This window comes from Nymphalis io, chromosome 29 (genome assembly GCF_905147045.1).
Source record: "Nymphalis io chromosome 29, ilAglIoxx1.1, whole genome shotgun sequence".
NCBI classification, from domain to species: Eukaryota; Metazoa; Arthropoda; class Insecta; order Lepidoptera; family Nymphalidae; genus Nymphalis; species Nymphalis io.
Window position 1 is genome coordinate 561,622 of NC_065916.1, and position 25,657 is coordinate 587,278.

A 25,657-nucleotide genomic window follows, 5' to 3' on the forward strand; every position below is an offset into this window, starting at 1 on the left:
ATCGGTTCAGCGGTTAAGCCACGAAAGCGTAACAGACATGGAAGATGGAAGAAAGAGAGAAATCAGTGTTTAACTAAGCAGCGTTTAATAAGGCCGTTTGCCTCTATTGACGTTGATATGTCAGATTTATTAACATGATATTCATCTGATTGGCTGTTGCTTAATGACGCAAGAGGCGTCCAGTATTTACTTTCTTTAAATTAGCGCTTCAGAAACTACACTACAACTTTTTTTCAATCGAGTGTCTATGAAGCTATTATGTAAAAATTAAACAGAAAATCGCAAAACACAACCGTGAAATGCCAACATTGATATTTAAACTTTTTTATAAGATATAATTATATTAATTTATTTAAAATATTTAAAGCAGTCGAGTTACAAATCCAAAAAAAAATCTCAGTAGGAATATTCAAAATTTATTACAGTTAAGTTTATTAAGCTATAGATAAAAATAAAACACAAATAACAAATAGAAATGCAATATTTATTCAAAAACATTATGGTATATTGGCCAGATAGTCCTTAACGTGTGCGGGGTCCAGTCTGCGGAACCCATTCGAGTCACAGATACCTACTTCTATATTATCTGCTGTCATCTGACCTTCAAAGCCTTCCTTCAGTGTTAAGATCGCGGTGTGGACAGCGTCATCTAATTCCAGCTCCTCGGTATATCTAGAATAGAATTAAAAATAAATTCATTTTTTTTTATCATGGAAAAACTTGTCTTTTGTTAACACCCTAAAGTAGATATATAAAATTAAATAATATCCAAAAAGAAATTGTAGTATTATAAAACAAGTTAAATGGGTCAGAATTCAGCACTTTTTTTCACCACTGAAATTTCCACTTCACCTTTCAAAATCTACCCAATATCAATTAACAGTTATCAATAAAATTTAAAATTAAAAAAAATTAAAATATAAGTGAATTTAATGTGCTTGAGGCAGATTTGTTTACAGCACTCAATCTCAACTAAGACTAGGTGACTGCACACAAGATAAAGTGAACATCTATTCGTAGGACTTGATGCACGCCCATCTTGGTAGGTTTCACTCGCTCATCAGATGTTCTACCAGCAATCAGTAACACTTATTGTGTTCCGGTTTGATGGGTAATTGAACCAAAACCAACACGCAGAAGGGACATAACATTTTAGTTCCCAAGGTTGAATGGTTAATACTTCTTACGGTGCCAACATCTGGGTAATGAGGACTACTTACTATCAGGTGGCTACTAAAATGAACTAATTTTATTGGTCCAATCCAGAAAAAAACCCACTCTGTGTTCAAGATATGAACCCCTATAGTGTAGTCCATTAAACCAATGAGACTGTGAAACAAAGATCAGCAAATAAGATATCACTTACCTTTTTTCTAAAAATGTTTTCCCATTGTTGAAATTCTTTCCCATAGCAGTGGCCTTCCAAGCAAAGTAAGCTCCAGAGGGGTCACATTGGAACAGGTATGGGCGATCGCTGTCCCAGCCGCAGATTAATAATGATACTCCAAAAGGTCGGACACCTCTGAAAATTACAACAAATTTCAATAATAATTATATTGTTATATATTTGTATATTATTGTCATATCAATTAAACATTATTATATAATTTTTTAATTATCTATTTAAAGTTAATCAATCTTTGTATTTAATTTATGGATCTTAACATTTTAGAACTGAATTAATACTATATTACAAAGACGAATATTTACCAACTTCATAAGCTGTTGTATATAATTTATACTTCAAAAATTACTAATTAATTGAAAGAATAAACTTTCATAATACACTATATTGACAAATCAAGGATCGACAATATAAATAAAATGAAAATTATTTTAAAAATTAACCAATTAAATACCATGATAACCTTCAATCAACTTTTATCACCTTTGTTCTTACATTATACATTGTAACCGTATAATAGAAAATCAATTCTTACAAAAATTTGAAAGAGCAATATAATAATTAAATATTATCTTACCCTGATTGCGTGTACTCCTGCATTACAGTTGCAACACGCTGCACTAGTTGTGCTGTCGGTATGGGTTCACGGTACATGAGGAAGTACTGCTGGGCCATTTTACGTGCTTGCGTCACCAGCAGCCGATAATCAGGACCCATACCCGAGTACACCATACCTAGAAAATATAAAAGTATAAAAATATTAAATTTATTACATATATGCACTGGTATGAAAGAAAATACCTTGACCTAAGAAGAACCAGCGATCTTTTGTTTAAACTTTTTAATATATAAGAGGCAATTGTTTCAAATACTATTATAGAGTGTGGTCATATTTTTCGGACTTACCAATGTGCCCCGTAATCATCTCAACTTTGTTGACACTGTGCTCATCATACAAAATACTTTTGTGTTTGTTTTCAGTTGCAATCACGACTCCATTTGATGCTGAAATAAAGAAGTACTTTTTAAAAACTTTTTTTTAAATTCAACTTTCGAATTTGATTAACTACTTTTTTTTTTGATATATTTTATCTAGGTATAATTATTTTATGCATTATAATAAAAGTTAAGAAAAGAATGAGTAGGCAAAAGTAACCTTTGTATAAAAAACATGAAATGTTACCTTTTATTCCGACGGAAGTTCCCCCGGCGGCCACAGCTGCTAGAGCATATTCAATTTGCACCAATTTCCCAGAAGGGCTACAAAAAATAGGACATAATTACAGTATTTATAAAATATTAGTACACTTGCTAAGTTTGTTTAGTCAAACGCCGGTATAATAGATATTGAAAAACTTTATGTTACAAAACTATTAAAAACGTTAAATCGTAATTAAATATTAGTAAATAAGTAGTTACTGCAATATAAAATAATTCAATTTACCTAAAAGTTGTTAGAGAAAAACTATAACGTTCAGACGCCATGATTACAATGCAAATTGTCAAACTCAATGAGAAAGTCAAAATTGTTCCATCATGTTGTCACCAATGCAAAAGAAAATCCGTTCAGAAATATAATAAGACTGATACCAAGATATAAACTCAGAGCATAAAACATTAATTGTAACTATTAAATTAACTTAGGTTTTAATATATTTCAATAATTGAATTTCAAATTTACTTATCTAAATAGTTTTATTTTTTAAGCAATAAAGCTATCATCGAAATTTATACTGTATTTCAATTTTTAACTATCATTGGTTAAACAACGAACCAATAGTGTTTGAGTATCTTCGCTCAATATTTTGACTATATGAAGTAAGTGATGATCGAATCGAAACCATTTGTGCTATTTATAATTTAACATACATACTTTTAACTGATTTATATTTGGTAGTAAATAACGTAATGATGTCAAATCTGCGGGGCGTCTCGCCCTTATCAGAAGCAATGTCCGATACGACTTTAGAAAGAAATCGCGGAGAAAAGGCGTTGTTAACAAAAACGCCCTCGCAAAGCCAAGTCTTTTTGCATAAAACAACAAATAATATGCTTAAAAATTACTCTGATAAGAATGGAAACGACGTTTCGAAGACTGTTCATAAAGGCCGCAAGACCTTTGCCTTTTGGACATTAGTGTGCCTATTATTTATCTTGGGTATCGGGAATCTTGCCCTCACGTTTACCATCCTCGCTGTATTAAGACTTGGACAAGGTAAATTTGTATTCGCTTATAATTTAATTTACATAGATATACTTACAATAATATGTTGTTTCGTATACAGATTTTTAATATAATATTCCATTTTTAGGGCTTGAAAGTATGGAGTTTCTCCCAGACCACAATGCTATAAAATTCTTCGGCCTAACAGATTTAGATCATATATATAAGAGAGACGGTTTGATAGAAAGCTTCAGAGACACACCCATGAGTATATCAAGTGATAATGGATCAGTACTCTTCAATTTGCAGACCAGGTAATTGAGTAAAAATTTATTAATATTCGTGGAAATATAAATGAAGCTGTCACTCATGAAATGGTTCTTCATAGCTGCCGTAGAAATATTGAATTAAAATATTATCATGTTTATATGATTATTATATTTTTTAACTAATGAGATAAACTTTATGAGATACATCTTAATTTATACATACATATATATATATATATATATATATATATATATATATATATATATATACTATATGAAGTAAGTGATGATCGAATCTATATATATATATATATATATATATATGTATATGTGTGTATGTATTTATGCTTTGCTTTATTATTAATGCATTTTAATTGTATTAATGAATGTTAGTACATTTAAAATGTAAATAGAATAGATAGGAGTTATGTCGAGATGAGTTTGTAGTGTTAAGCAATTTTTTATAAAAATTAAAAAATTGATATGGAAGCACCTTTATGTCCAAATGTTTTGACTTTGTGTAGCAAAGCAGTCAAAATTCTAAGAGAACATTAATTGCTAAGAAACTGCAAGACGGTGAATATAATCTATGATTACACATCTTGTGGTATAGAATAGAAAGTCGGTAGAGCATACGGGCCACCTGTTGGTAAGTGGTCACCAACGCCCTTAGAAATTGGCACTATAAGAAATGTTGACCATCGCTTACATTGCCAATGCACCACCAACCTTGGGACCTTAGATTTTATGTCCCTTGTGCCGGTAATTACACTGGCTCACTCACCCTTCAAACCGGAACACAACAATACCAAGTACTGCTATTTTGCGGTAGAATGATAGTTACAGTAAGGTTGTTAATATAATATTTATTTACTTTCAAAATTAAGTTTCAATTTTCTCTCAAATATTATTCTAGAAATAGGTATTTTTATGTATTGATCAACTAAAACTTTTGTCAAAAATTCGTTTATTAAAAGAAGTTGTACTCAGTACAATTAACTATCTCTATCAAATAAGTTTAGTATTGTATAGGTAGGTTTTCTTTTTTTTAATATATAATTATATATATTATTTTAATATTGTCAACTGTTGTTAGTAAAATTTTATTTATATTTCTATGTTCTGGAAGGATGAGTGAGTCAGTGTAATAATGACGTGTCCCTTAACGATTTCGGTCACGGAGACTGACACCGGTTCTGCAACTAGATTGTAGTATTAGTATTAATTATTTTTTTTAGTCGTGTGTGCAGAAACAGACATGCACTCTCTTTTTTTGATTACTCTCATAATGCAATAGGAAGGCAATCCGATACGACCGGAAGGAGTTGAAATGCAGGATCAAATGCTCAGCATGCTTTCATAGAAGTTCTAATACTATCAACTTCCAAATTTCGTATCTTTAAATTATATGTGTGTGTTATTACTATCCGCCGTAAATTTAAGCAATGGTTTCCATTTCTTACAATGCCAATGTCTATGGGCGGTAGTGAACATCATTATAAAAAAAAAAGAAGATTAGTTACTCGTGAAAGTGTAACAAACAAACTCACTCGCTGACACATTAATATAACATTAATGATGATGTAATTAATAAGTATACATATCTATTTCAGATTATCACGGACAGACACGAAACTGGTCGTGAACACGTCTGGTGTCTTCATCAAGGGAGTGAGCTCCTTCGAGCTGACCGATCCTGACTCCGGCGAGCGAGTTTTCAGCACCGCCAACCCGGAGATCACGGTCACAGAAAGCATTAACAATTTGAATGCTAAGGTAAAAATTTCATTCTGTTATTTTTATTGTGTACTAGTTTTTGCCACATGAGCCCCCCCCCCCCCACAGTGTCAGGCATGAGGCATAAAAAATAGCCAATATCCTGGATTTCAAGCTTGCTTCATACCAAATTTAATCAATATTGTTTCAATAGTTTAGCCGTGAAAGAGTTAAAGAAAGACAGAGATACAGGCAGTTACTTTTATATTTACAAGTTTACTTGGTGGTAGGGTTTTTTGCAAGCTCGTCTTTTTTTTTTTTTTTATAGAATAGGAAGGCGGACGAGCATATGGGCCACCTGATGGTAAGTGGTCACCAACGCTCTTAGACATTGGCATTGTAAGAAATGTCAACCATCGCTTACATATCCAATGCGCCACCAACCTTGGGAACTAAGATTTTATGTCCCTTGTGCCTGTAAATCGTCTGGGTAGTTACCGATTTACTACATATTCTACCACCAACGGCCGCTAATCTAACTAATGTTAGTGTATATTTATTGTCTTTAGCAAGTATCAACAAAGCGCATCTCATCACCAGTCGATGAGGACCTCACCTTCCGTTCGGAAACATCAGCGTACCTCCGAGGAGCGGAAGGCACGCACATGGAATCGAAGGAACTGTTCTGGAGCGCTGACCAGGATATCTACTTGAAATCTATCAACGGTTCCGTTATTCTAAGCGGTAAAGAGGGTGTCTTCATCGACGTCAGATATTTACCCATAGCGATACCCTTGAATAAAGACAAGTTTCATGGGACGGGACAGTTTAAGGTGTGTGTCTGTATGCCCCAGGGGAAATTGTTCAGGATAGCAGTTCCGAATGGACAAAAGATAACATGCTCTCATGTTAATATGACCGGAGAACTGAACCCTTGTGTGTAACACGCTTATCATCTATATACATATGTATATTTATATATGTAATAGCATATGTAGTAATTGGTAGTCATGTATATTTTGTGTATACGAAGTCAAACAGTTCACGGAATGGCAGTGACATGTCTGTTTGTCCTGAGTCTGGGTGTAACTATCTATATAAGTATGTATTTACAAAAGAAAAGTAGTATATGTAATATATCAGTTGTCTGGTTTCCATAGTACGAGCTCTGCTTGAGCATTTTCAAGGATAAGTCAACTTTTTAGATGATGTCTGTATTGAGTACCTAGAGTGTACCAGGTAAAAAACCACCGCTTTCTAACCATTCCATTCCGTGGAATTTTTAATCTCCTCTCGTAAATGCAACGTAGAAGTGTTCTAGAATTCAAGGATAGTTAGAACCTAAAGAAGAAGCCACGTTCAAGTTAGAAATAAAAAAAAATGGTGTGTGTGGCAAGGTATTCACCAGAATGACTGCCTCATTGATTTAGTGGCTAGATATAGCTAGCTAGCCCGAGGTCCTGGGTTCAAATCCCAAGACGGCCCAATAAAAAGTTATTGGGATTTTCTGTCGAAAATTCTCTAGCAGCCCGGAGTCTGGAAGTTAGTGTGTTTAAACACTTTCAACTCCCGTGCCTCGGAAAGCACGTAAAGTCGTTGGTCCTGCGTCTGAACTCATTCCGGTCGTGTCGGATTGCGGGTTATGAGAGTCATCGGATTATGAGAGTAAGGGAATAGAGAGTGCACCTGTGTTGGCGCACACACGTGTGCTCTATAACGTGCCCTATGCAGTTGGCTAATCTCTCTTGAGATTTGCCGGTCCGGAGGACATTATAATATTACTCACGAGTATTGATGTATAAATAACAAATATTACGCTGACGTCATCTGACGGTCGAAATCTTAAGCTTACTCGTCTGACGCTCGAAGTCTTGGTTAGCCCCTACCATGTACCGAGGGCTAAGGTGTTTACACAACAATAAATCAGACCATTTTTTATGTTTTATTTTATTTATTACTAATTTGGAATATAATAGCTATTGATGTATTTGTTTTATTTTGCCTTGTTAAACTTTTTTGACTTATTATTTTAACTCCTGTCAAATTATTTTTTATCAGATTTTCTACTAGAGAAGCAAAAATATTTTTTTTAGTAAGTCAAGTTAAAGGACCTAGTCATTGATTTTTTTTTTATTATAATTTTTATGGTTGTATTACTTATTCGTTAATTTATAATAAAATATGTATCATTAAATATTTATAATCGCTTTATATTCTTTTATTTCTACGACTTGTTACCTAGCAACCGTCTACCGTCACGTTAAATTTATTTCTCCCATATCGTATATTCCTGTGTTTAACTGACTGAGGCAATCGATGAAAAGTTGATACAAAAAAAAAAAACAATATGACCTACACCATCTTCGAGAAAATATATTCAATTAGTCTCGTCAACGGACGTGATCCATTGAGAAACAATTCTAAGCCTCCGGCTTTGTCTATGGAGTAACCTAAAGCATGTTCTTATCTTTAGGTCTCACCGTTTCAAGGCAGTGACTGCAAATGTCCGATTTGTCAACGCTAATAGATATGGTTAAATACAATACACAATTAAAAGCATAGGAGCTGATAGTAAGTGGTCACCAACGCCCATAGACATTGGCATTGTAAGAAATGTTAACCATCGCTTACATCACCAATGCGCCACTAGCTTTGGGAACTAAGATGTTATGTCTCTTTTGTCTGTAATTACACTGGCTCACCTTCAAACCGGAACACAACAATACCAAGTACTGTTGTTTTGCGGTAGAATATCTGGTGAGTGGGTGGTACCTACCCAGACGAGCTTGCACAAAGCTCTACCACCAGTAGTCATATTTATATTAGGGGAATAAAGACAAATGAGTTCGATTGTATGCATAAGTTTATGAAATAAGCCATTATATATAAAAATAGGTAATCAGCGAGTCCTACATATCGCATTTTTCCAGCAATAAAAAAAGTGTGCCTGATACACATTAGTATCACAAGCTACTAGAAAAATTTAAAAATATTATTTAATAAAATATATTTTTTATTTTCAGAAAAAAAAGAATGTTAATTAATTTTGCAATAATTTAGTTGAAATAAAACACTTTAATACAAAGTAAGATCTTTATATCTTGTAATGTAACAATAATTTACTTTTACTCTATAGATAAAAAAATTATAATAAAATAATAAGATTAACATTAAAAATGGCTACTGTTCTATCTGGTATTTTAATAACATTTTGCAAATACTGTGGTAATCTCAGATAATAACATGGAAATGCACAATGTACAGATTTTCACTATCTAAATACTTAAAAAAAACATTTTGGACTGCTTTTTCGATAGATAAACACAACGCCATAGAAAAAACATTCTTTATTCTACAACGTTATTTCTGTCTATCGTATGGACAATTTTGACGGATTACCTTACGCGGGTGATGTGGACGTTTCGTTTTTTGTATAGTTGATTTTGTTATATAGAATTATTTTATTTTAATGCAACAACATACTTAAATATATAATTTTCGTTGTATATTATTTTATTTAGACAATTTTTTGTATGGCATTACATCACACACGTAAGGCGTTTTAGGCTTAATACATCTACAGACATATTTAAAATAAATCCATTTATTAAGTAGTGACCAGTATTAAATAGGGAAGAATAGTCCGAGCGAGTAATTTCTATTTTTGTACATAAGACCTTGTAAGCGTATTCAGGATTATGGACAATAAATATTTTGACTGAAATTCAAGTAAAATGATAAAATAAGAATTCCCGCCATAGTCGTTAAGACTTATCTAGTCAAAAAATAACTCCGTTTAAAAATAAGTTTCACAGATCATGAAAAAAAGTCCAATTAAATATGTCTTCGAATGAAATTGACAATTGTCTTTGGTTTACTGTACTGTATCCTGTTCAATCGAAGACTGGCGGGAAAATAAAAAAATAAGACCAAAAAGGTTTTATATAATTTTTTTAAATTATAATTAAAGTGGTTAGTCGTTTAAAGTAAATAATAAAACCTACTTTGTCTCGATCGTGATAAACTCATACCCACACTAGAAGTCTTTTATAAATTAAGTAGGCACGTTTAAACAATTAAAATTACACAAATACTGTACATGTAAAAATATTTCTTCTTCTATATCTACACGTTAGTCGCCGTTTCCTACGGCCGACTTAATTTCAACCATTTGTCCTTAACAACTGTACAAAATATACAATTCTTTTGTTTTTTTTTTCTTCTTCTTTATGATGACTAAAATATCGATGAAGTTAACGTGTAAGCAATTTCATTATCTAAAATAAAGTCTTTGTTATTTATCCCTTAAAGCAAAATATTAATAATAATTGGAATATCCAAAAAAAACAGCTCGAAGATCACTTGTCATCAGCTTAACTCGTCTAATCCTTTGAACAAACTACTGCTCTCTAACCTAAAATATAATCATTTAGGCTGTTTCTGACTATCATAATACCACCAGTACGGAAATGGCCTAACCTATTCAATTTGGACGTATTTTATGTCTAAAACTATGGATATGTCATTTGGTAATGGATTAAATATAGATTTGTTTGTTACTAGTAATAACTTATTGATTTTTTTTTCCATAAATAATACTAATTATATAAGATTAAAAACTTTTTTTTGTGAATAAACAAAAAGGAAGTCGATATGATTTTCACATCTACAAGTCGTTTGTACACCGTTTAGCTTTTGTTGGCTTCGAAATATAATGTTCAGACCATTTAAGTATTGATGGCCTTAAAACCTACACACAAAACTTAGGCCAAAAGTACACTAATTTGAGCACCATATTGGTGTTACAAGCAAGCAGTCTCCAAAAAGCACTCAATAGAAGCGCGGCGTTCATTTGCAATTCAATTCCTCAATTCCTTATTTATAATTTTAATCATAAAACTTTTAAAAGCATATTAAAAATTTTTGGACGTCGAATAAATTTCGTGCCCTCGTGTTCTTTTTTATAATTCTAAGTCGCCAAATATTGGTTTTAATTTTTTATATAATTTTAAGTCTTAACGCTCTCAATAATTTGGCACTTATTATAATTTAAAAAGTCTCCCAAAAATTGCGTTTAAAATAAGCTTAAATCGCAAAACTTTTTAAGCGCTTAAACTTTTTACTCAAGATTTATTAGAGAATTTCTTACGCGATTACGATTCAAACTTTTTATTTATTTAGTACGCGTTTACAATTCAAAATTTTTATTTATTTAGTACGCGTATACAATATAATTATAATGGAATCACAACAGAAAAAATAATTATTACTGTTGTAGTATTACGTAGTAGGCTTTGCTATTAAAATGCAAATAGAAGCAATACCCGCGTAGTAAATTCTAGACGTCATCGCATTTTGGCGCCAATTTTGACAATTATGAAAAGTGACATCGACCCGACTTTATTTTTTTTATTTACATTAATCGTAATGGCTGGATGCTAGGCTTGTTCTAGACGAATGAAGGGCTGAGCTGTGCTGGGGCATGCTGGACGTGGGGGGCGGGAGGCGAGCGTTGGCCGCCAATCTTTCTTGTTCCTCCAATTGACCCGTGAATTCATCTTCTAAGGCCTGTTTAATTGTTGAACATATTATAAAAACACATCGATTTAACATTATTATATATTTTCAAAGTAAAAGAATAAATAATCAATTAGTACTTAACTTTTACAGACAAATTACACATTCCATGCCAAAAAAATTAATAAATAGAAGGCAAACGTACCATGCAGTCCACTGCTGGAAGTACATCCAGTGCCGATGTTAGGATACCTTGAAACCTTATTAGTTACCATGCTATACACAAAGCATTATTATATGACTCCTTCGTCTTGAATATTAATTAAAATAATACGAGTTACAGATGATATTCAGTCTTTTTTTTTCTTCTACAAAATACGCACGAAGACACGATTTTTTGAAGTATTAATTAGCGATATATGTAAGTGAGAAATATATACAGAATGAAATTAAAATATTATATTAGTTTATCTGGGCGGTCACATACTTGGACCAACTACAACATGCGGTACTCATAATGTGTTTTGATATCTACAATTTTTTTATACAATAGGAAGAATAATAGTTCTATTTATAAATTAATGTATACGTTAAAAAATAAAAAAAAAAACAAAAAATATTCAGTCTGTAATATAGCAGTACTTTAGTTATGTATATGGTAACGCCATTACCTGTATCCAGATATATGGTGAGGCTGACTTGTATGTTTAATTCAATAACCAGCTGTTTTACTCTGAATAGGGTATTAAAGTGCTACTATGTTACTACGTGTATATGAATTTCAAATGTACAGCTTATATAATAAATATTTTTTTTAATTTTACAGGTTGTAGCCCACCACCAAGAAATAAAGCAAACGATCCGTAACGTAACATCTTTATTTTGATTAACATTATAGTATTATATAATCATAAAACAAGCTATTCAAACGCTTTAGCTCATAATCCATAGACAATACGAAATGTCAAATAATTCACTGACAAATACAACTATAAAGTCCAAGCGCGAACCGAAACCCAAAAGGAATGTGTACAAATAGAAGTCAGAATATAATTTAATATTATAGAAAATTAATTGAAATTCCAAAAATAGTTTTGAATTGTCTGAGAAGGTTGTAAATGACGCTTTTTGTCATAAAACATTTAACTTTGACAGACATAATATTACCAAAACAAAATAGTCGAAAATTTTAGTTAGTATCGATAACTTACAACTTTTTTTATTATATTTTATGAGTTAATGTTGTCGTTAAAAATATACTTCATTTAAATAGGTTTCACTTATCGTTATTTTTAAGAAGAAATTGTGAATGCCAAACATGATATTACAGATAAAATAATGCGGTTCTCGCTTGGGCTAATTGTATCGGAAAAATCGTTTTTCCAGCTAATTTATTATAAATATAATTATATTGTGACATTTATAATCAGACATAAATCAAGAGCGTATACCTTGAGTCTGACGTTAGCTACTACGGCCTATATATTAAATCATATATATATATATACCAACCTTCTCAATATTTTCTAGTACAGCGTGACAAAATATAAAAGAAATATATGAATAACTATAAAATTTGTTGCCTTTTCTAGGCTTTTTAATATTACTCGCTGGCGCTCCCCGATTTTTTGGTATCGACGCATTGTTTCCCTCAGCCATCTCTAAATATAGACCTCAGTGTACCCGTTCATTGCATCCCTCACACGTCATCATGATCCATCCATTTATTTTCCCCATATCTTCTAGCCATGCACATCAATACCCATCACATATCATATTCCCTTCAAAACAACATTCATAGGCCATGATATGATCATCTTTCATAACTTGATATATATATATATATATATTGTGGGTATATATATCTGCGTCTTTTTAACAATTATAATATGTTTTATATAATTGACGAAAGAAAGTTAAAAACTTTAGTAAGGACATACCACATCTAGTACTTAAAAGCGATTAGACAAACAGACAATGCCAGCGACATTTTAAATAGAATTTATTTTATGTTAATTCACTTTAATCATAATTTTTTATTAATTAAAAAAGAAACTCGAATTATTATTCCTAAGCCAAAATTATATTTTATTATAACTTTAAAGCGATTTATTATCTATAATAATGTACTTACGCCTAAAGAAACATATTTAAAATTAAAAATAATGGCATTTAAAATATATTTTTGGATATTTAAAAAATTAGTTTACCAAAGTATACACATAATTTTACACAAGCATTATTCTATATACAAAGCGTAAAAGATAACATGCAAAATGAAATACAGATTAAAAATATATTAAAACTACTTATTAATTATAAATTAAAAATATTAACATATGTGATTAATGAAAAATTAGATGCTAATGAAACATTTAATTAAAAATCTTATAAAAATTTATAATTATATCTTATAAATATTATATTTATAGTATTATAATTAATATTAAAATGCTAACATTCACTATGGAATGTTTTTCATCGATAATTAATTATTCTAACACTTCTTTATTATACATATATAAACTTTCAAAATATTCTCAACAATTAAATTCAACAGAAACAATTTCTATGCTAACATATATAGTTAACACGTTTTAGGCACATCGAATTCTAAATCTAAGATTTAAAAGAAAAAAAAAACCTAGCACTGGGCGTAGCCAGGAATGGGCATGGATTCTTTTTAAGAAATCCGACGCCATTATTAAAGACCCAGAAAAAAAAGCTATATAATACATCGTGTAAATGACATCAAATAATTTTTATAGTGAACTTTCAAGCCAACTGATTGCGGATTGGAGAAAGAAGCGAGACATTCCAAGATCCAATAAGATTTGGTTTAGCTGGAAGATATGGGTTGCCTGATTAGTCATAAATCCGTCCATTGTACAACACATTTATTTTTATTTCTTTTTTTTTGTCTGTTAAGCATATGCTATATATATTTATATATTTTACGTTTGTTGTGTACAATAAACTATATATATATGTGTGTAATAAGATCCCGACTACGCCAATGACTAGGAAATATCTCCGACCCTTTATCGCTTTCGATACTAAATACAGTCTATTAAAAACGGTAAAAAATTTATGTAACTTATATCCTAAGAAAAAAACCGTGTTTCGTTTTATATATAAGACAAGTAGCTTCGATGGTAGTGAACCTTCAGAGTTTACAACACAGGTATAAAAAAAGAACTAATGGAAGTTTCACATTATATGGTCAACAATATTTTGTATTGGATGAGAAAATACATCCCATAAAAAGTTTAAAATTAATTTAAAAAAAAAATGGTATGTATATTTTGACAATTATAGCTAAAAAGACGAATGGATGGAAGGGAAAGGCACGGTTCGCCAAAGAAATGATAAAAAAATATCATATCAATATCAGTTCATAGCCGACATATATATTTTTAATGATAATTGATAATGTTTTAAGCTCATTTATATGTCAACGCTGAGGATCAATCGACTCATTATGACAATTAACATAGTTGCTATATATAAGCGATTATTCAAAACAAGGCTTATATATGTCCAACATATATTAAGGTATGATAATTTATTACTTAATAGAATCTAATTTAATTTAAAATAATGCTTTTTATTACTCATATAAACGTAATTTGGATGGATTATTTTTTAATGTATGAAATGTTTTTATGAGCAAATAATTTCGAGTCAATTTGTATATACTTTTTTCTATTTCAACAACTTAGCTAAATAAAGCAACAATTGTTGATAAAAATAGGAAGATAACATTGGCATTTTAGTTATAAAAATAATGGCAAGGATACGTTTGTTAAAATTGAAAAAAAAAAGTAAAGATTTATAAAAACTGGTCACTAATGGAAGCATGAACGTTAGCCATTGGTACTGAGGAGTTACAATTTCAATATTTATAATATAAAATTTTACATAACGACACCCCCCCCCTCCCCGTTTCTATGAGTATAATTATGAGTAATAGATTTTTGTTATACAGTAGAATTCGGTTCAGTACATTTGTAAAAGTCAACCGCCATAAACGACATTGGCATGACATGACGTCATCTTGAATAGACTATGGTATTCACTATGAGTCCATGAAAATATGACATTTTGAATGTCAGTGAAGTGGTTGTAGGAGCGAATTTCCCTATAGGTCGAGTAGTGCCGGGCCAAGGGCGGAAAAACTTGGTAACATTTTTTTTTAGTAGAAGTTTATTTCAAAACTATAATATGTGTACCATAGCATGTCGCTAAAAATAAACCAAAAAACAATTAATAATGAGGTCCAGACAACGAAAATATGTTTGAAAATCAAAAGAAATTTTGAATTCATGTTTTAAAGCTTTCTGTAATTGAAATGTATTTTTTGAAACAATTCGATTATTAAACATACATGAAGATTAAGGCAAACCAATTTAATTCGTCGTTCAGTTATTACGACTGCTCTATCCGAATTCTACTGTATTTAAAATCATAAATCTATCGTCTCTTTCAAGAATTCCTAAACATACAAAAGCTTTAAAAAAAATACGTTTCAAGCTTGTTATACAAGTTTCCATTTGGACCTTACACCAATTATTAGACTAGACAGTGTCCGCTCGCCTTACATCCGTTAATCCTACGAATTCGTTGAGAAATCTTTTGAACTGCTGTGCCTTATACTTACCATTCCATACTCTTACATTTTGTCGAATATTTCAAATGATTAAAGTACGAAACCTATCGCCATTATTATATTACTACGCGACGGAATCCGGAGGGTCTTTCGTTTTCTCAGTGGTCACTGCCTTCAAGTTCAACGTTGACAGCTGACTAACGGGTACGTTGGAAGAATTCGAGTAACTGTTCGAGCCCCTGACAGCACCCCACCGACTTAAATAGGCGTCCTCGCTGTTCTGCGAACTGTTACTCGTTATACTTTTGTACGTGTTGTATTTATCATCATCAATGGACGGCATGTCTATCATGACCGCTTCCAAAGCGATGTCCTGTTTGAGACTCTGCTGGGAGATGCTTCGCTTTATTGTGCTCGTATCGTTGACTTGTTTAAACAAGTTCTCGCTCAAGCTCTGCCTGTTCATTTTCTTGTTACTCCTCACCGTTATCGGCACACGCTCGACCGGTTTCGATCTTTCGAAAGTTTTCTTCGGTTCCTCGTCTATTTTCTGCACCCTCCTCTCTACCGGGACCTCATCGTACGCCATAATCGGATCTCGTTTGATGTCCGGGCCGCTGAATACGGAAAAACCGGATATCTTCTCCGATACCAGCTTCAGATTCGACGTGGACCCGTATCTTTGGGCTTTAGTCAGTTTACCCCTCTTCGTCGTGTTGGTAGCGCTAGATGCAGCTGATTTTGTCAATCTGAAGTTATTACTCGGGCTGATGCTTCTTCGCCTGTCCATATTTGGCGTGGTCGCATTCGATATGGCCAGGTTCAGACTGGTTCTGGATCTAGATAGCGATCCCATGAACGAGTTACGCTGGTGGTACGCCGTTAGGACGTGTTGCAATACGTTCTTCGGCCACGGTACGTCCAGATAGACGCTCTTATCCGGTATCGTAAAGCCGTATTTCTTTTCGTGATCGTCCAAATGTTTCTCGAAGCTCTGAATCAGTTTCTGTTGAAAATTTCTCATTTTAGTGCAGCGTTTAACGACGGACGTAACAAACATGTACTCTCCCCGCTGCTACCTAAACCTGAAGCCTATACGATTCATATTTTACATTAAAAACGTATCGGAATTGTTTTATTTTAAATATCTTTATATACATATATATATAAAAAAATGAGTAGTATCTATAATCCTGTCAGAATGAAAAACACAGAGGAAAACTAAGATTGTATTTTCTAAAATATTCAATATAAAAGTACCTTCTTAGTTGAACTCTTACTCTAAATCTTAAAACCAATTCTCTATATATATAAAGATTAGTACAATTTCGATACATTCAGACGTTTAAACATGTAAAATCCACCACCAATTTAGTTTGAAGCTAAACCAACATGCTCGTCATGCCCATTTACGTATGCCATGCATCGATCACTTCGAAATATAACTATTTTAATGCATTTTACTGACATTTCAAGTATGTTATAACAGTTTAATAAATTACTTTTAAAAATACTATAAGATTTGAACGAACAATAAAAGATATATATTTTTTTTATATTATAGGTAGACGTAGGACGACCATATGAGCCACCTGATGGTAAGTGGTCACCAACGCCCTTAGACATTGGCATTGTAAGAAATGTTAACCATCGCTTTTTTTTTTATAGAATAGGAAGGTGGATGAGCATATATATACGAGGGCCACGTGATGGTAAGTGGTCACCAACGCCCTTAGACATTGGCATTGTAAGAAATGTTAACCATCGCTTACATCACCAATGCGCCACCAACCTTGGGAATTAAGATTGTATGTCCCTTGTGCCTGTAATTACACTGGCTTACTCACCCTTCAAACCGGAACACAACAATATCAAGTATTGCTGTTTGTTATAATAGATGAATATTAAACTATTTTTAAATAGAATTCCCTGATTGCTCAATTTTTTTATTGATCCCTAACGCTCGTCAATATTAACCAAACAAAAAATTAAAAAAATAAAATCTTACTAAACGGTTGTCTTTGCCTATATTTAATAAAAAAAAAAAAAACTTTCTACTCATCCTCATTAAATGTCATGAGATAAGAATATTTCGCGTTCAATTAGCGTATTATATATAGGAAACAATATATAACGTAGTTTGTATTGAGTCAGTTAAATATATATTAATATAGTTATATTTCAACTCATACCTTTATATATAGAATATGTATCATGCCTTCAAACGTCACACACGATCGAAAAATAACATTACATTAAGATCATGTATTTATATTATGCATTTATCTATTGATGTCTGTGTGTGTGTGTATGTATTTATTACGTGTATGCAGTGGACAAAAGATTCATTATGTTTTATATAAATGTCATGTGTAACGGCCTTTGTTTATCAGATGTTTAAGCAAACACTGATATCTTTTCTCTTTCTGTCATAATGGATTTTACAAAAGAAAGAGGGAGACAGTATTATTCGACACTAGATCGACTTCTAAACAATATTTACAGATAAAAGCCTTTATGTTTTATATTTATTATGATAGAGCATTTTTATCTCGTAACAGTTTAACCAAAGACTAAAGACATTAGAAGTGGCGATGACCATAGTTCTTCGCATCACCAAAACAACATGACATTTAGAGTTTTATAAGTAATTTCTGTAGCCGTTATGTGTAAAAAAATAATGTTTTTTTTTTATTCGTGAAGTATTTTATATCTTTACGCAGCAATCTGTAGTTGTGTATGCGAGCGCGTGTGTGTGCGTCCGTGTGCGTGCGTGCGTGTGCGTGCTCACCGCCTTCCTGTCGGCGAGGGTGGCGCGCCACTCCTTCAGCTCCTGCGCGTATCTCTCCTCGATGGCCTTCACCTTGCCACTCTCGTGATTCATCAACGCCTTGCGCTTTTCGTTCTGATATTGTTCCAATTCGCGGAGTAGAGCCTGCATGAGTAGTGACATTAAACATAGTTACTTATAGATACGAATATTATAAAGATATTATAAACTTTACCCAAATAATTCTATCAAACATATAATTATTATAAATTAAAATATTATAATTAAAAATAATTCTAAATTAAAAAAGAGTTTTTTTTTTTTTTTTGTGGAATTGGAAGGTGGAACCTTGGGAACTAAGATTCTATGTCCCTTGTGCCTGTGATTACACTGGCTCACTTGGCCTTTCAAACCGGAACACAACAATACCAAGTAGCTGCACAACTGCTGTTTTGCGGCGGAATATCTGATGAGTGGGTGGTACCTACCCAGACGATCTTGCACAAAGCTCTACCACCAGTGTAAATACAAACGTTGAACTTCAAATTTATAACTCTGAGCCCAAATAGGTTTCTGAGCGAAAATTGTACCGTTGTATCGCATAATACGATTGACGTCACAGTAGAAATTAATTATTCTTAGTGATTCATTTACTTAGATTATAAGTAACTTTAAACACTTGCATGGAATCATTATTATTATTATTGGTTTTTTGTCTTGTTAATTCAATTATACACTTTTTACGTGTATTTACGTGCTATTTGACATAAACCCTACTCATACGTAGCCTTGTCAATACAGTACAGTAACAGCCTGTGAATGTCCCATTGATGGGTAAGAAAAACCTCCTCTCCCTTTTTGAGGAGAAGGTTTGGAGCGCACCACGCTGCTCCAATGCGGGTTGGTGGAACACACATGTGGCATAGTTTCAATGAAATTAGACACATGCAGGTTTCCTCGCGATGTTTTCCTTCACCGTCAAGCACGAGATGAATTATAATCAGAAATTAACCCGGGTTTGAACCCACGATCGTCGGTTAAGATACTCAACACTCAAATCTAATTAAAGATATTAAAATGTCATATACAGTCCGCAATTACGTTTATATAGCATGACTATTCTTAAGCTTTTGTTTTTCTTTTTTACTTGTATTTTTATTTATTTCCTTGTGAGTGTGCAATAAAGTTATTTAATAATAATAAAATAATACCATAGACAATTTAGTATATTTCAATGATTTTACAGAGCCAGTTGGCGTGGTTGGTAGATGCTTGCCTTTCACGCCGAAGGTTGTGGGTTCGATTCCTACCCAGAACAGACATTTTTGTTCATGAACATGTCTGTTTGTCCTGAGTCTGGGTGTAATTATCTATATAAGTATGCATTTACAAAAGAAAAATAGTATATGTAGTATATCAGTCGTCTGGTTTGTATAGTACGAGCTCTGTACAAGCTTAATTTGGGATCAGATGGCCGTGTGTGAAAAATGTCCCAGGATATCATTATTATTACATTCCTAGATAGATATTCGATTGACTTTAGTGCAAGTGTGATTGAATGATTAACAGCTTGATTAGAAATGTCAATCCTATACGATTATATTGTTTAGTCTTTTATTTTATACTATATGCAATAATATTATAATAACGGTTCTTTCTGCAGCTTGTTTGTTGTGATTGCCAAATAAATAAATAATATGCGGTAAAACGTGAGCGTACTCACCTCGCCGGCCGCCTTGAGCTCCTCTCGCGCCTTGGCGTGTTTGGTGGCCAGACGTTGTTGCTCAGCTCGGTAGCGACGTTTTTCGTTCTCTTGGAACTACGAAAAAGAGTTATGATATTATATTTTTTTTACGATTGTAAACTTTCTTAGTACTACTATGTTGAATTGAAAAACAAGATACGCCCGTATTTACGAAGAGCATCGCACTTGATTGTCATGTCATAGACGGAATACATTGTTAAATTTGTAACACTGAACTGCTTCTGAGAATTTTTCGATACAAAAATCCAACAAGTTTTTTTTGGGTTATCCCAACGTGTCGCGGTGAGCACGCGGGAGTCAGCCGCTCACCTTCTTGAGTCGCTCGCGGTCGTCCTCGTGCGCGGAGGGCGCGGCCCCGATGCGCAGCGACTCGCGGAACATCATCTCGCGCGCCTTCTGCTCCGCCCGGATGCGCTTCGGGAGCGAACGCTTCTCCAGCGCCTGGCACTTCGCCAGCTCCTCCTCCTTGCGGCTGTTCTTCCTGCGGGGCGACGGGGGCATATCACTATTACGTTATAGACCGAGATGATCCCGATGATCGAGTACGTGAAAAATAATACAACTAAACGACCACGAGTACATTTCGAGTCTCACCGTTTAATCTGCTCCAGCTCCTTGTCGTGCCTCACGAGCATCTGGTGCCGACGGAGAAGGAACTCGTCCTTGAGCTGCCTCTTGGCGAGCTGGTGCCGCTCGTGGATCTGCTTCTCCTCGAGCTCCCAGAGCGCGGCCTCGCGCGTGCGCATGATCTGCAAGAGCCAATAGGACATGTAGCGTGTAGGGAGCAGGCGCCGGCGGGTGTGCGCGGGCGGGGGCGCACCTGGTGGCGCTGCTGCAGGTACTGGCGGTCGGCCAGCGCCTGGCGCTCGCGGTGCTTGTCGTGCACGCGGCGCAGCACGGCGTCGCCCGCGTCGGCCAGCGCGGCCACGAAGGCGCGCTCGCGCGACGCGTGCTCGGCGTCCAGCCGCGTGCGGCGCGAGCGGTACGCCTCCTTGCGCCGCTCCTTGGCCACCAGCTCCACCTCCTGCGATACACGCTCTCGTTTTAGGGTTTGTATTACCATTATTTAAATATAACAGGAGTGCGAATGCTCTCGCGATGCACATTACTCCCCACAAAACTATAGCTCACTGTAGAAATTGTACTGAAATACTTTAAATCTTTCGTACAGCATCAGTGGTATCCTATCCCTCCCATAAACAGTATGTGCCCGTCCGTGGTCTACTCCGTCCGATGACTGGCTCACCTGCTTGAGCAGACGCAGTTCCTGCTTGAGTGTATCGCGGAAGTGTCGCAGGTCACGTTCGTGTTCTGCACGCAATCGTTTGGCGTGCTGCCGCAGCTCAGTCTCGAGCTGCTGCTCTGCTCTCTCTGCGGCCGCTCGCTGCGCACGCGCCAGCGTGTCCAAGTCCGCTTCGTGCGCGCGTGACAAAGACGCCAACTCCGCCTCGAACCTAAGCAAAATGTTTAAATTTAAACCACATTTGCATTTAGTTTAGACATGATATAATTAAACCGAAATTGCCTAATCGCATAACAGAATTAAAAAGTATATATAACGTGGAACATTACACTGTACCGATTAGGAAAAAATAAAGAAAGATCATTTCGGGCAAAAATTATCAAACGTCATTCATTATTGATGAGACAAGTAGATCATGAAGGTATAAATAAGAAAAATGGAGCATAAGACACTATACATATTTTTGCGGAGGGAATTAGAGGAAGTATTTGTCGGTAGTCAGCCTGGTCATAGATTAATAACTAATAGCTGCTAATAAAAAGTCCTAAAACTTGAAAGTGTTTTTTTTCAGAAGAATGAAGACACGTACCTTTTGTCCTGCTGATCCCTGAGTTGGTGCTCCTTCGCGTTGAGGTCCTGGAACTGCTTCTGCTCCTGTTTCTGTAGCATCTTGATTTCGCGTAGCTCCTGCTTGCGCAGCGCGTGGTCGTCCCACGTGCGACCGCTTTCTTCGTCGCCCCAAATAACCTAGAAATATTTGAAAAAAAAAACCAACTTGATATGCATGTCACATTTCACAAATAGAAGAATATTTAATATAAATAAATCTGGGTTTGCATCACTGATCTATGCAACAATAATTTAGTGCTTACAAAACTTTCAATATTTCACAAGACAGTTTAATGATAAAATTAAAAAAATGAATAAAAAACTTAATGCAAAACCGTTTGATGTCGAAATTAAAGTTGGTTGAAGAGAATTAATTACATCTTAATAACGTATTGAATCAATGATATTCTATTATATAACGATACATTGGAAAAATCAGTAAAAAGGAGGGGAGGCCTTGCCCAGCAAAGATACAGTACCTTGGAAGTTGTGGTGGTGACAATGACGCCATCGATCTCGAACTTTCTCGTCCGTTTCCGCGTCTTTTTCTTAAGATTAGCCATGTGAATGTCTTCTTTGGACCTGGCATTAGATAGATACAACATTTTACTTAAAAAAAATCATGTAATCTATAAACGAAAATTGCCAGTAAAAAGTGCAGTGGTCTATTTCTATCTATATCGTATTAAAATCATTTGTGACATGACATGTTGTGTAATTGAGAAGAATAAAGTCTAAATTAAGCCTAGATAGCCTTGTGGTTAGTACGCGTGAATCTTAACCGATGATCGTGGGTTCAAACGCGGGCACCACCACGGGAATTTTCATGTGCTTAATTTATGTTTATAATTTATCTCGTGTTTGACGGTGAAGGAAAACATGAGGAAGCCTGCATGTATTTAATTACACTGATATTCTGCCTCATGTGTATTCCACCAATCCGCATTGGAGCAGCGTGGTGGAATGAGCACAAAACCTTCTCCTCAAAAAAGAGAAGAGGAAGTCTTAGCCCAGCAGTGGAACATTCACAGGCTGTTACTTTAGTTTAAAGGAGTAAGTTGATGTACAACTTTTTAATTTGTGAACCCTATAACAAAGTGCTGTACGTCGAGCACTATTTATCGGCGATCATTCTACTAACCTTTGTATCCTGTTCGGTTGTCCGTCTTGTGGTTTTCGCCTCAACACCACCTCTTCCGTATCTTGATTATCCGAATTCACTCTGCAATATAAATTACAATGAATCATTTAGTCAACGTTCAGACAAGAATATTTTTCCCATATACCATACAAGAGATTTATCTAATGACGGTGATGATGATGACGCTGTCCTATGTGATGAGCTGCCAATCTCAAGATAGATTAGCCAACTGCGCAAGCCATATTATAGTGCACAGGTGTATGCGCAAAAAACCCTAATAATTTACTATCTGATGAGAAGGTGGTATCTACTCACACTACTGCACAAAGCCTTAGTTGACATGAAGATATTTACCAATATGGTTTAGGACCAAAGTGATTTTGAAATAATAGTCTTTATACCTAGCGGCGCCGTTGAGCAGGTGGTGTGAGTCGGGCGAAGCGCTGGTAGCGCTCGTGGTGGTGGCCGTGGTCGCGGTGGTGGCCAGCGAGTCCGCGTCGCCGCGCCGCGACCGTTCCGAGGCGACCGAGCCGCTGTCCGACTGCGATCGACCGCTGGGAACGGTAACATGATGATGGTTACATAAAATTACTACAATAATATTTTAAAAGATACTTAATTATTATTTCATAGATAGAAATATCGAAAAGAATCTTTGGAAGGGTATGATATCGAAACGAAACTGAAAGATTTCAGCTCGAAATTACATTATAACTTTTTGAAGTACACCCAGCGAATTATCGCAGTAATATAAGACGAAATGGTTTAGTGACGGTACCTCTCGAAGCTGTCGGGGCTGAGGCGCGGCGCGGCGCTGGCGGAGTCGCGCACGCGCACCTCCTCGCCCACCGTCACCACCGACACGTGCGACGTGTCCTGATATATATTTCAAATTATTTTTATATTGTAATATAACCTTTCATATCATATAATGGTAAACATTGCTGATTATTTAGAAACATATATGCCTAACCTAATTTTATATTTAAATAATTTAAAAAACTCACGAGATTGAGATGATTTTGTTGACTGTCATCGAATACTCCCGAGTCGCCGGCTCCGGGGCTCAGTATCAGCACTTCACTACTATCCAGTCGCCTGCCGCGACTCTTTTCTGAAACCAATAAATAATAACTTTTAATAAATATACCACTACCGCTGGTAAGGTTTTATATACTCGTGGTAGAGTTTTGTGCAAGCTCGTCTGGGTAGGTACCACCCACTCATCAGATATTCTACCGCAAAACAGCAGTACTTGGTATTGTTGCGTTCCGGGTTGAAGGGCGAGTGAGCCAGTGTAATTACAGGCACAAGTGACATAAAATCTTAGTTCCCAAGGTTGGTGGCGCATTGGTGTTGTAAGCGATGGTTAACATTTCTTACAATGCCAATGTCTAAGGGCGTTGGTGACCACTTACCATCAGGTGGCCCATATGCTCGTCCGCCTTCCTTTTCTATAAAAAAAACCATTCGGGTTTACACCCGCGAACTTAATCGTCATATAGCAATACTTCGAATTACACTTTTTCCCCTTACCTCGTAAGTGAGCCAGTAATTATAAGCACAATAACATTTTACGTAACATTTTAATTTACGAGGTATCCTCTTTATAATTATTTTTTTACTACAATACCAATGTATACATATGACCATTTGCCCATGAGCCTAAGAAAAAACAATAGAGCATATAAAAACCATATCAACTTTATGAAAGTGGGTTTTTTTTTCGAAATGACCTGATGTTGCTGTTGGCTCAAATCACAAACGCTAACAATAATATTCTCAGATGGGTTTGTGTTTCATTAGTAGGACGTATTTCCAAGCAGTTAGGTGACATCATACCATTACCGTTGTAGCAGGTGGTGCAGTCGAGAGAGTCGAGCGAGGAGGGGGCGAAGGCGTCGTCGTCGGAGGAGGAGCCGGCGCGGACCACGACCACCTCGTCCATGGGCGGCGTCGTCGATATGGTCACCGCGTTGTGGGGCAGCTGTACGGGCAGTGGAGTGTTTAACAGTTAAGGTTATAAATAAATTTTCAGCTATACATACTTTTTTCATGTTACATTTTCGCTTACGCTGAATAGGCAAACAAAATAAATAGAAGCCGAGATGGCCCAGTGGTTAGAACGCGTGAATCTTATCCGATGATCGCGGGTTCAAACCCGGGCAAGCACCACTGTATTTTCATGTGCTTAATTTGTGATTATAATTCATCTCGTGCTTACCGGTGAAAGAAAACATCGTGAGGAAACCTGCATGTGTCTAATTTCATTGAAACTCTGCCACATGTGTATTCTACCAACCCGCATTGGAGCAGCGTGGTGGAATGAGCTCCACAACCTTCTCCTCAAAAGGGAGAGGAGGCCTTAGCCCAGCAGTGGGACATTAACAGGCTGTTACTGTATAAGCAATGACGCATATCTCTAAATCAAAATCTCTTTTATCTTTTC

General features: G+C 35.0%; 3 protein-coding genes across 8 annotated transcripts in view; 1 reads left to right on the top strand and 2 right to left on the bottom strand.

Annotated features, from left to right (window-relative positions):
* Positions 1-465: 465 nt before the first annotated feature.
* LOC126779642 (proteasome subunit alpha type-2) lies at positions 466-2,912 on the bottom strand. The gene is made up of 6 exons (XM_050503792.1): positions 2,850-2,912; positions 2,589-2,665; positions 2,312-2,410; positions 1,983-2,139; positions 1,367-1,522; positions 466-672 (listed from the first exon to the last, which is right to left on the bottom strand). Exons 1-6 carry the CDS (start codon positions 2,888-2,890, stop codon positions 498-500), a joined length of 705 nt encoding a protein of 234 aa, XP_050359749.1. The 5' UTR covers positions 2,891-2,912; the 3' UTR covers positions 466-497.
* A 295-nt stretch (positions 2,913-3,207) lies between these two features.
* LOC126779604 (uncharacterized) lies at positions 3,208-7,673 on the top strand. The gene is made up of 4 exons (XM_050503745.1): positions 3,208-3,620; positions 3,718-3,883; positions 5,452-5,614; positions 6,124-7,673. The coding sequence occupies exons 1-4, from the start codon at positions 3,314-3,316 to the stop codon at positions 6,496-6,498; spliced, it is 1,011 nt and encodes a 336-aa protein (XP_050359702.1). The 5' UTR covers positions 3,208-3,313; the 3' UTR covers positions 6,499-7,673.
* Positions 7,674-8,628: 955 nt separating this feature from the next.
* LOC126779438 (serine/threonine-protein kinase 10) overlaps positions 8,629-25,657 on the bottom strand; it is a 57,075-nt gene continuing 40,046 nt past the window's right edge. For 3 of the 6 annotated variants that reach the window (XM_050503362.1, XM_050503363.1, XM_050503366.1), the window contains 14 exons: positions 25,051-25,195; positions 24,216-24,322; positions 23,987-24,084; positions 23,610-23,762; positions 23,209-23,289; positions 22,547-22,649; positions 22,048-22,205; positions 21,462-21,669; positions 21,036-21,239; positions 20,810-20,964; positions 20,525-20,696; positions 20,174-20,269; positions 18,472-18,615; positions 13,558-16,686 (listed from right to left, as the gene is read on the bottom strand). In XM_050503362.1, the coding sequence (XP_050359319.1) occupies positions 15,805-16,686; positions 18,472-18,615; positions 20,174-20,269; positions 20,525-20,696; positions 20,810-20,964; positions 21,036-21,239; positions 21,462-21,669; positions 22,048-22,205; positions 22,547-22,649; positions 23,209-23,289; positions 23,610-23,762; positions 23,987-24,084; positions 24,216-24,322; positions 25,051-25,195 (2,706 nt within the window). In that variant the 3' untranslated portion in view covers positions 13,558-15,804. Of the gene's footprint in view, positions 11,123-13,557; positions 16,687-18,471; positions 18,616-20,173; positions 20,270-20,524; positions 20,697-20,809; positions 20,965-21,035; positions 21,240-21,461; positions 21,670-22,047; positions 22,206-22,546; positions 22,650-23,208; positions 23,290-23,609; positions 23,763-23,986; positions 24,085-24,215; positions 24,323-25,050; positions 25,196-25,657 lie in introns of those variants that run through there. The other 3 variants (XM_050503365.1, XM_050503364.1, XM_050503360.1) reach the window with 3 other exon arrangements.